This window comes from Cyprinodon variegatus, unplaced genomic scaffold (genome assembly GCF_000732505.1).
Source record: "Cyprinodon variegatus isolate N-32 unplaced genomic scaffold, C_variegatus-1.0 Scaffold466, whole genome shotgun sequence".
In the NCBI taxonomy this organism is placed as follows: Eukaryota; Metazoa; Chordata; class Actinopteri; order Cyprinodontiformes; family Cyprinodontidae; genus Cyprinodon; species Cyprinodon variegatus.
Genome location: NW_015150919.1, coordinates 145,181 through 157,390, shown reverse-complemented (window position 1 = coordinate 157,390; position 12,210 = coordinate 145,181). Strand labels below are relative to the sequence as shown.

At 34.2% G+C, this 12,210-nt stretch overlaps 1 protein-coding gene across 1 annotated transcript in view; it reads left to right on the top strand.

Annotated features, from left to right (window-relative positions):
• LOC107094140 (polycystic kidney disease protein 1-like 2) overlaps positions 1-7,949 on the top strand; it is a 38,476-nt gene extending 30,527 nt beyond the window's left edge. The window contains exons 25-29 of the mRNA XM_015389577.1: positions 1,278-1,438; positions 1,760-1,970; positions 3,177-3,278; positions 3,817-3,948; positions 7,126-7,949. Coding sequence (XP_015245063.1) covers positions 1,278-1,438; positions 1,760-1,970; positions 3,177-3,278; positions 3,817-3,948; positions 7,126-7,284 — 765 coding nt within the window. The 3' untranslated portion in view covers positions 7,285-7,949. The remainder of the gene's footprint in view (positions 1-1,277; positions 1,439-1,759; positions 1,971-3,176; positions 3,279-3,816; positions 3,949-7,125) is intronic.
• The last annotated feature ends 4,261 nt before the right edge of the window (positions 7,950-12,210 follow it).

Below are 12,210 nucleotides of genomic sequence, written 5' to 3'. Positions count from 1 at the left end.
GAAAGTATACCACTTCCAATTCACATTTCATCACCACACCATAGAGCCTGTGCAGTGTAGTTTTCCTAAACAGAGCAAAGGATTTTGTGTTATGACCAAACCCTTTGTGTGTTGGGGATTGTTATTATTAAGTCCTGCAGGACATAAGTGCAGACAAGGATTTTGGAGCAGCATTTTGAAATTTGGATTCAATGATAACATTTAAAACAGACAAAGACACATGGATGCACTGGACTGTGAAAACAGCCTCTTTGCAATCTATTGCCTCAAAGTAAAAAGCTAATGTAGGAGGTAAAGCCAATTGATTGCTAGTGCACCAATGTTCATTTTGACCTATACAAACTTTTTGTACAGTGTACATTTCTTTCCACCCTTACAGTATAGGCCTATAAAGTTTGCATATGCTTTTCAATTCTGTGGTCTCAGGCTTTGAATTTTGTTTTCCCTTAATCTGTGTCAGAGCCTTTTGCATTAGATTATATTTACATTCACTACTTATTTGCATTAACAGTGTGCAGAATGTGTATGTTTGTGACAGAGAGTAGTTTGTGTGGGGGTGGGGTTGTATGCATGCAAAAAAGAGTATATGTGTTTCCTTCTCCTGTTACTTGGTCTAATGCAGGCTTTCATGTAAGATGAATGTATTTTCGTGTCAGATGGTGACAAGTCATGTGAGCAAGGTGGAAGCAACCCACCAGCAGAAACATAAATTGGTGCCGGTGGTATAATAACAAGTGTAACTAGGCTTATGATATGAAATAAATGTATGGACTTTCTTTAACTTTTGGGTGAATTTAAAAAGCATTAATTTGAAACTATTACTTTTTTGTTTTTGTTGACTACAATTAATACAAACCCTCTCTACACATGTCAGATTGTTACCTGCACACCCTTATGTTGGCCTATCACACACAAACCTAATTAAAGACCTTGAGGTTTGTGGTTGCAGCATGGCAGAATGTGGGAATCTTTAATAGGCCCATACATTTGAAAACCCCTGTAACAAATACTATTTGCTTTGCTATATTTCTACACACCACAAGAGCTCTAGATCATTTTTTTATTTTAAAATATGTAAGCATTTAGAAGATGCTCCTAGGCTTTTATTATATTCTAATCAAGATTTCCTGCAATTTTCCAATATCATTTATTGCAGCAGGGAAAGGTTCAATGGTTTCATTACATTTTTGGTCTAATTAAAATAAATAAATAAATCCATTGCTGATGTTGTGTGATTACTTATGGTAAATTATTCTCATGTTTATTCACTCCAACAGGCCAAATTATTGAAGCAACAGCGGTGGGTTTATTTCAAGAACAAGTGGAACCTTCTGGAGCTGAGTATCATCCTGCTAAGCTGGAGTGCTGTGGGAGTGTTCATTCAAAGGACCTTGCTCGGAAACCGCGATTTGACTTACTACCAAAACCACAAAGACCAGTGAGAATAACATACAATACAAACTTATTATATTTTATTGTATTTTTGTATTTATTTTTTTTGGCAAGGGGGGGTAATATAGCAAAACCTCAGAGCTGCAGGAACTTCCAAGTCTGATTGCTGCCAAATCTAACAATGAAAGTAGCAATAAGAACACTAATTCACAACTTAACTGCATTTTGAACATCTGGTGTGAGTTTGTAAAGCTAATAGTGCTTTAAGATCAGTTTTATACAGTTAGCTTTATATCTAATCATAAAGTATTTTCTTCTACATTCAAGGGAATTCAGCTTAATAACTCCAACTTTTCTGTTTTTGCAGATTTGCCAGTTTTTATGAGACAGCTATAGCTGATTCAACGCTTCAGTATCTGATTGCCTTCATTGTCCTTCTATCCACTGTCAAACTGTGGCACCTTCTCCGACTAAACCCCAAGATGAACCTGATCACGGCTGCCCTGCGTCGAGCATGGAATGACATATCAAGTTTTCTACTGATCATTGTGATCGCGTTAGTGGCATATTCAGTTGCAGTGAGTATTTGCTCCTTTATCGGGATTTTCATCTTTGCAAACATCCCTCTTGTCTAATTATATAGCCTCACAACAGTTGGAATATAATTATAGTTCTGTGAGCAACAGCAAAAATTCAGCCCATTTTTCAAAACTTTCTTCATCCAAATGAACACTAAAAAGGAAAACATTGAATTGAAAGTTACTATATTTATGCAAGTTTATTTTAGAATAGTTTGAAAGAGTTTTGCTCAATACAAAAGTCTTTTGTTACTAAACAAATATGCTTATTTTTGTACTCTTACTGAAATTAATAGAACCCATCTTCACCACTGCATTAATATTCTGCCAAAAACAACAGTGAATTTTATAGATTCTATAGATTTCTCAAAACTGGCAGCCAGACTCATACAAAACTTAATGCTTTCGACATGTAGTTCCGTCAACTAGGAGTATTGAATACAAAATCCAAAGATTGTGGATTTAATTTGTTTGTTTTTTTTGCCATGATTCTTTTTAATGTACTTGCCAAGAGAGGTAAACAAAACATGTTATGAATCATTTACAATAACACACTTTGTGTTTTGCAGCATCTGTACATAAAATTTCCTAGGCCTGCATCCTTATGTTTGATAAGCGAATGAAAACATTGATAATATATTTTTTTTGCCCTTGACAACAAGAAAAGGATGGTTGATGTACAGAAACCCCATATATTAATATTGAAAAGTGCTGAATGTACCTTTGTCAGTCATGCATAATAAGGCAGAAGGGAAAAATACATGTGTAGGTAAAGAATAATTTTTTTCCTTCACACCAAAATATCATTTTCCAAATCTGGTTTGAATCGAAGACATTCAAACAATCTTTGGATCCTGGAAACCATAGGCCTTAATTCAGTATAAACTCACTAATGACATGAGGCAGATTTGCTATTTCAGGTTTAGTTCTTACTTCAATATTAAAAGACATAATTTCAAAAATCATTAACTATTTAGTCACACTGTATGAAAACTACAAGTAATAGTTCAAACTTTTGCTGTTTATGTCAGTTTTTGTCTGAGACTTCTTTGTACTGTATGATTAAAGATGATTAATGATGATTAAAGATAAGCAATGCTTAGTTTTGGAGGGAAAAATTTAATGATTCCTTTTTGATGAATTTGTCACTATAAGAAATAACTTTAGTGGTTCATGTTTTCATTTTACGGTTTTGATCTTTTACAGAGCAATGTGATTTATGGCTGGAAGATTTCATCCTACAAAACCTTTATAGATTCTCTTTTGACCATCATCAGGCTGCAGATCGGCATATTTAACTATAATGAGGTGAATTATTTTATTATTTTATAGTTTTCTGTTGATTTCACAGTTTCTGGTTTCTTGACTGTACTTTGAATGCTCTTGATGGATCATTCTTTTGCCTCTGGGTTAAACTAAATTCATAGTAGCTTAGCATGGTAGCACAGGGCAAAGGTACATCATTTAAACATGTTTGTCTTAACCTGTTTTCAAGGAGCCATTATGTTGCTCTTCAGTCAACTCAGCACAACTTTGTACTTTTTGTGCGTATAAATGCATTGATGGGCAGTTTAACACAAACACTTCTTTCATAGAAAGATTCTTCATAAATGGCCTTCCCACACCTATGCAACCCCTGAAATGTGACCATTAGCAATAGAATATTTAAACACATATAAAAGATCAGCAAACACAATTTATTTTCATCATATCTGTTTACATTTTTTTTTTTTTTTTACAATTTAGGATAAATAGCATTTTTTAAACAAAATTCCCACTTTTTTCTCTCCTTATAAAGAATGGGCATATTTAACTCTGGTTTCTTCCCGCTTTCATTATTTCCCAGATTTTGGAGAGTCACCCTGTGCTTGGAGGATTGCTGTTCGGTTCCTGCATTGTCCTAATGACTTTTGTGATTCTAAATCTCTTCGTTTCAGTTATTCTTGTATCGTTGAACATGGAGCAAATAAACCATAAGGTAAGATTGATTTACAAACATTTACTTTCAACTAGCTATGAAGTGGCCAGGTTAGACTTAAAAGATTGTAAAAAGAAATAATATTGTCATTGAATAAGACATGTAAATGGTAGGCAATGTAATCTAAAATGCCTACAGTGTTGCTGTAATTTGTAACCAGAGAACAAGTTTTAGTGCCATCTGTAGGAAGTTAGGTATAGTGAATCTACTTAATGGGAAGGGAGTTATTTTTTAAATTACCAACTAACTAATAGAAATCAGGGCCAATCAAAGGAATATATGGCCTATTCCATCACAAACATGCATCTTTGAATGTTTATACAGTACATACACTGCTCATTGGACCATGTTAACACCTATAACACAAAGAATTTTGGAAGACTTGTTACTCCACACATTACTTTTACAACAGAAGCTCTCCCCATTACAACAGAAAATCCTGCAAATACATTTAAAAAAAATCAGAAAAAGTGCAGAGCAAAAAATAATAAAAACTGAGATTAACCAGGACCAAAACAAGACAGATAAAAATCAGATGTCATCTGTAGAAAACAAGCTACAGAGTCCTGTGTTAATTGTTTTTGCAATACAACCCTTGAAAAGCCCGAAATGTTCTTTTAAACTGATTAGAGCAATTTTCTGGGTGAAAGGCGGGGCATTCTTGCAGCTTTACCTTACCAATGTCTCTATGGAAACATTGTTCATCATAAATTGTGGAAAAGACAAGATTTTGATTAAATTCTCAATTAATGTTAAGATTGCATGTACTGTATATGCTTTAAAAATCAACTCCTGGTTAAGATTTCAACACCGCATTGTTTCCTTGAAAGAGTTATTTCTTTTCAGTTTTTCAAAATACAAAGATGTATCTAATTTTTCATTTAAAACTCTTTCTACCACAGAAAAGCTGATCTGATTTGATTTTCCATTAACCTTTACTTGCCCATAGATAAGGAAGAATAATTTTGTTAGAAATCCTCAAGCCGAAAGCATCTTATTTGTTCAGAAAAGTAAGACTTTCAAACAATGTAATAAAGTAAAACATTGTGGTGAATAAAAATAAGTTAATAGTGAAAATTACCTACCATTTAAAGAGGCAACAGTTAATTTAAAATGTTTTTCAATGACATTTTTAGACATATGACCACTTTAATGAAGAAGCTTTACAATAATACATATTTTTTTTATTTTTTAAACACAAAAATCTATTTTTCATATAGTTGTTTCATAGTACAGGAGTAATAGCATTTGTAAAATTCAAGGTTTATATTGTGTACATATATATATCAATGCTCAAGAACATGAAAAATTGTGGGTAAAATATCTCTATGCATCCGTTAGAAATGAAAAGCTTGCATTATCCTGGAAGAAACTTTTAAACACAAAATGCTGTGATGCTGTTATTTGAAAAAAGCTGAACAAAAAAAAAAACACTCCTTAGTCTTTTTCAGTGAGTTAGTGTTGCTAGAAACATAAATTTATTTTCCATGTCATACTCAAGAGTGGCTAATGTAATAAGTTTTGCACAAATAGACCTGCAGAAAGACCAAAAGAAACAATTATTGTTTTCCCAACAGCACTCTTTGGCTGCATTCATCTTTTATAAAAAGTATTTGGGTTCATTAGTTATACTCAAGTGAAAAGCAAAGTCAATAGCAAAACCTCAGAGCTGCAGCAAGTTCCAAGTCTGATTGCTGCCTAATCTAACAATGAAAGTAGCAATAAGAAAACTAGTTCACCAACTTAACTGCATTTTGTACACTATAAGAGGAAAAAACTGCAGTTAACACTGGAAACAGGTCCATTTAAACCAAAAATTAGACTACTCAAATTATTTTTAAACTGTTTTCCCATTTGAAGATAGAAACATGAAAGAAGAATGACAGCTCCTACTGATGACGGTTCGTAAATATAAACTATTATAGGCATCATTTGGCCCAATATCACCATGAACAACAGATTCTGAGCCCCCTGTTACTGTCCCTCTGGGGTGACATAAAGAAACAATGACAATTTTGGAATCAACAGCGTTTTATACTTCTGCACGTGTGATTTTGTAAGCTTGCAACCCTAAAGTATGCCAAAATATTAGGTTGGAGGGAACAACCACGTAGCTGCAAACACTGTGTTCCATGCTTCAAGAGTAACCCAGCATTTTAGCAAGATAATCCTGTTTTTTTCTCATTTGAATGCTTTAACTAAAGCTTTTATTTGCATACACAAATCCGTGTACTAAAATTATATCTTAGTACTCAAAAGTATGTCAATGCCTTAGTATTAGTATTTTCTTGACTTTCAAATCAAGAACTGTTAACTTTTGTTTGATATTTTCTATTTAATTGATCTTATCTAAATGTTGGTTTTGCGTAATGTTATTGAACCACAGAAATCTCCCTTCATAATATAAGTAGATCTGTGATTTAGTTTGCTGGTAGTGGCGAAGCACTATATTAAAGTTGTTGTGTAAAGTGTTTTTTCCTACATAATTGTAGCTGTCTAGACAGTCCTGGCTCTCTAAAAACGTAACCTAATCCTGAAGGCAGAGATCATGAAAAAATGGGCATAATTATCAACAGTCAAACATCATGCTGAAATATAGCAGTGGCAAAAGCTCCAAGTTATATAACCTTAACTGTTTAAAGGGGTGAATTTGAATCAAGATTTACATCTCATGAATGATAAGTCCAAAGGCTCAGCATTGGCTTATTTTATTTGGAAGTCTTACAGATTTTGTTGCAAATACTATGACTTTCCTACTTGGGAATAAGCAGAATTGAAAAACAATTTTAAAAGCATTTAAACAAAGGTTACACTTATGAATGTGTCCAAATGGTATATTGATCAATAGGAACTGATGTGTTCTTCAGCTAGAAAAATTGTCTTGCATCACAGCGTATGTTTGAGGCTTATCCACATTATGTGTATAATGTACAAGTATCTTTTGAAGAAAAATTCAATAATTTATTGACAACATGGTTGTTTTGGTTCAATAGAGAATGAAAATGTATCTCCAATTAGTCCAATTTTAAAGAGAAATGTCAACTTTTCCCAGGGTGCTGCGCTGAAACCAATGCATACAGTTGGTTCAGGCCAGGAAATGTATTATTTCTGTATTTCAAGTTTTCTGTATTCTTCTAAAAGTGGTTTTGTTTGCTTCTTTTTTCTTTCTTGGTCCAGCCTTCTGAAGATGAAGAGATTGTTGACCTCCTTCTGACCAAACTCTGCAATCTATTTGGCTTCAAATATCAAAATGGAAAAGACCCCACGGATCCTGATAATGAGAGGAGCAGCAACCTGACAATTAATAAAAACAAGGATACCCTTATCAACTCCTGAGCTGATGCCAGCATTTATTAAAGGTGTGACAACTAAAACAAACATGAATATATTTTAATTTGAATAGTTTTCAATTTAAGGCAATTGTGCAATGATATGCATGTTGTAAAAAGTAATTTCTCTTTTGGTTTTAATTTTTTGTTTATTTTGAATGAGTCATTGTTTTGGTTTTAGGCATATGTTTTAATATATATATGTATAGATAGATTTGACACAGAGTATGCTATCTTATTAGCCTATTGTCTTTAACATTTTGTCTATTCTGCTTCTTGACTGTTTTGTAGAGTTTTATGTAATTCATTGGGTTTTTGCTATAAAATAGCAACAACTGGATAGTCTTTTGAAAAGTGTTTGATAAAGTCTGAACCAGTTGTTAATAATACTTCTGCCATTTCCCCCACACTGAAGCCTGAATACATTTTAAATGACATCTCAGTCTATAAACAATGTTTTAGCCAGTATAGCAGCTGCTTTGTGTCAAGTTCGAATGACCTTAATCTCTGTTAGTTTTCCATCTATTTTGTTGAATTTAGAATTATTCCTTCATCTCATAGTAATTACTGTTTTTGTTGTTTTTGGAAGAACATCCAGGAACTTGTGCATTAAATCAAACTTTCTTGCATCTTTCTTGCCGTTTTTCTGTGCAAATAAAGACGGAAATCTTAGGAGCTCTTTTTATGATCAAGAGTTGTTTTTATTATTATTATTATCTACAATATGTGGGTTCCCTTTACATTGTTAATGGAATAACTGGAACACCAGCTAAAAATGTATAAAAATTATTTGAAATATTCTCATGTTATAAATCCTAATTCATTTAAATCCTAATCAATTGTATCAATATTTAATTTAAAAATTGATTAAATCTACCAATTAAAATAAATATTTTTTTATCTAAATCACTTACAGTATCATCTATTCTGGTAAACCTTTGGTCCAGGCTTTTCCGTTGATGTTTCTACATCTTTTGTGGCTATGAAGATGATGCCCATCCTAATCATTGTGTTGCAACAAGATAAGCTTTGGTCATTCATGATTAGCAAACAAAGATCGGCAGATATATGCCACACCTCAATGGCATGTTTACATGAAATTAGCTTTTTGTCAACCCTTATTCAGACCAAGCAAAATAGGAACCTATAGGTTAGAAACCAGCCACACAGAAATTCTGTCTAGTTATATTTGCTTTTTTGAAATTCTTTGGACAGCAATTATATATATATGGTTTAATTTAAAAACATTTTCAACTTTTTATCAAAGCTATGTTAAAAGAAAATGTATTTCAGCTTCAGTCACTAAAATAAAATTTGAACTGAATTAGGATTTGTCCTAATAATATTTTTTCAACACTATCAGAAGTAAAACAGGAAAAAAAGTTTTCTTTTTGAAACCCATCAATGTTACTCCTGTATAACTACCACAAAATGAAATAATCAAAACCTGTCATATGTATAAGGGTAGCCAATAAGGAAGAGAAATAAGTGTACAGATAAAATAAAAGTTGTTGGTGTTAAAAAAAACATTGAACTTTATTTTTTCATAACCACAGTTTCTGTGACACACCATTGAAATAAACATACCATGAGGGAAAGTGATGTTGACTGCAAAAATGATTTTGTGCATCTATATATTTATGAAGTAGGTCTGGTTCTGTTAAGTGACTATGAAAGCAGTGCAATTGTCACTTGACAATAGGAAGCGACTCCATTCCAAAAGCAGAGGTATTAATTTGCTGCTTTTGTAACTTGGCTGAGAGGATTTGTTTCTGTCTGCCATGAAAGCATTAGTTAGGTGGGGTCAGACATAGAAAGCCGGGCTTATATTTTCACTTTACTCGTGTTGGAAAGGTTTCAGGTCGAGGCTCTCTGCAGTCCAATCACGGCCCTTTGAAGCCAAGTGGAACCATTTCCATGTGGAATTTTTTGTATTATTGTACATGGCTGTTTAAAAAAAACAACACTTGGAGATTGTGTCATACATTTGAGTAAATAAAAAGAACAGATATACAACCGTGAAAAAAATTTGTGGATATTCAGTGCATAATAAAAGTTGATTGCTCTAAAGCCAGGGGTTCCAAAACTTTTCTTCTCAGTAAGAAAGACTCCCCCCACCCCCAAAACCCCACCCTCTAACCTTTTTAACCTCTTAAAACCCGGTGGACCTTAAGTGGGGGTAATAATTCAGAATGCATAAAATTCCACTGGTAACATTTGTCGTGGGAAAAAAGTATTCAACTATTCACCCTAGTTAAATAAACGGAGATGGATGGATTTCACTCAGTCGGCACATTTATTCATTTCTTTGCAAAGAGAGAACTGTTGATCATACAGTCTTAATGGCACGGCATTCTGCTCTTTTCTGATCTAGGCAGTGTTCATTCCCCCTTACTTACAACAATGGAAAGTAGACAGAGTCAAAACAAATAACAAACACTTTGGTTAAACAGTAACATGTTATGAATAAACCTTGAGAAGGAATCTGATTTGTTATGGGAAGAAGCTATGTGTGGTCTATGTGGTCCTCCCACCACCACATCGTGTTAGTATGTTCTTTTCTTGCTTTATATAATATTACAATTCATGTTTAAGTTGGTTATTTCTTTTAGACAGGTGTTTTCTAATGGGTGCACACTTTAGTTAATGTCGTCTTCTTCTTCTTCTTCTTCTTCTTCTTCTTCTTCTTGGTTTTTATTGGCGGTTTGCAACAAACTTTTAGTAGCATTACCGCCACTTACTGGTATGGAGTGTGGTTCGTGATGATCTATATACTTTCACTTCATACCTAATCCCTACAATAACTTCGGATTAAACATACATTCACACATACACACCTACTTATATTACCTAGCTTGCATATAACTTTATATACTACTTCTTGTTATTCTTTAGTTAATGTCTGAATGGTTTATTTACACTTGTTGTTTGAGGCGCTGCTGATGCAAACCAGCTGGAGGAGGAAACCTGGAGCGTACCATTTTTGAAAGACTGACGGGGGAGACTTGTTTCAAGTTGTTTTCAATTAGTTTGTCACTTAAATACTCACTTATTGTTTCTGCTAAGTAAAAGTTAGTTTTGCTTTATTTGTTTCATAGACTGGTTATTTTTTTTGTATTTATTGGTTCTTTTGTTATGTTGTGCCTCCCTCATTCGGTAGACTTGGGTTACTCCATCCCTTTTTAAGCAGCCTTTAGTTCTTTGTTTGGTGGTCAGTTTTTTTCTTGTTTGAGTTGGATCCTCAGTTAAGTTGGGCCCAGATCCATGTTTTTTTTGTATTTAAGTTATTTTGTATTGCTTTTGAGCCTTTGTTAACCATTTTTGACACAATTAAATGAAGCACTTTTTCAATTTTTTAACACCTTTTGTCCTTATTTAAGTTTGGTCCCTCCCAGCTGGTGTCAGAAGTGGGATCCAATCAGTTAAGGACATTGGTGTAGTTTTTTTTTTGTTCTTCCCCTTACCTCTATAAATTTTTGAATTGACAACTTTGTTGTTGTTTTTTTATCTCTGTCCACCTTCTCTGAGAGGAACAGTTGCCAGAAATGCCTGGAAGGGGAAGAGGAAGAACAAGAGGACCAAGTTCTGAGCCAGATGAAAAAGAGACTGCTGAGGAAAATGGAGCTGTTCGTGGAGTATGTGACAAAGAAGAGGGGAGTGAACCAACATTAACCGACTTGGCTAATCTTCTCAGAGCCCATATTGGACAACAAAAAGCCAAGGAGGACTACTGGATGCGAGAAGCTGCAAAACAAGACCAGAAATTTGAGGAACTGGAAAAACAGTTCAGCTTGCTTAAAAGGGAGACTCAACAACAGACCCCTCCCCCACTTTGGCCTACACAACTACCAGACCCTGGAATAGCAGCTTCACAGCAACATGGTGTATCAGGTGAACTTCTCTATGCACATTCTCAGGTTTCTAAGACCCCTAATTTACAAAAACTTAGTGAAGATGATGACATTGAACATTTTCTCATCACTTTTGAAAGAATGGCTTCTGCTTGCCAATGGCGAAGAACTGACTGGGCCTTTCACTTCATACCTCTGCCGCTCTTTTTTTTATCCAACAGTTGGAACACTTTATGAAATGCCTCGCTGCACTTTAAGTATGCTTCTTGTCTAGACACAGCAAAATCACTGCAAAGATGACACGCAACCTGACAAGCCTGCTTCACAGACTCCATTTCCATGTCAGAAAACTTCGGCAACTTAGAATAACTCGGTGGTACCTTGCCATGCAGCCCTACAAGTTTGAAGTGCATCATATCCCTGGCAGACAGAACATAACTGCTGACTACTTGTCCTGCTGTGTCAGTGAGCCTTCAGAGGAGGGGAAGTGTGTGGTGGATGATCCTCCCACCACCACATCGTGTTAGTATTTTCTTTTCTTGCTTTATATTATATTACAATTCATCTTTAAGTTGTGTCTTTTTTTTTTTTTTAGACAGGTATTTTCTAATGGATGCACACTTTAATGTCTGTCTGAATGGTTTATTTACACTTGTTCTTTTGTTTGAGGTGCTGCTGATGCAAACCAGCTGGAGGAGGAAACCTGGAGCGTACCATTTTTGAAAGACTGACGGAGGAGACTTGTTTCAAGTTTTCAATTAGTTTGTCACTTAAATACTCATTGTTTCTAAGTAAAAGTTAGTTTTGCTTTATTTGTTTCATAGACTGGTAAATTTTTTTGTATTTATTGGTTCTTTTGTTATGTTGTGCCTCCCTCATGTGGTAGACTTGGGTTACTCCATCCCTTTTTAAGAAGCCTTTAGTTCTTTGTTTGGAGGTCAGTTGTTTTTTTTTTTTGTTTGTTTTTTTTTTTGTTGGATCCTCAGTTGACCTCAGTTAAGTTGGGCCCAGATCCATGTTATTTTGTATTGCTTTTGAGCCTTAACCATTTTTGACACAATTAAATGAAGCACTTTCAATTT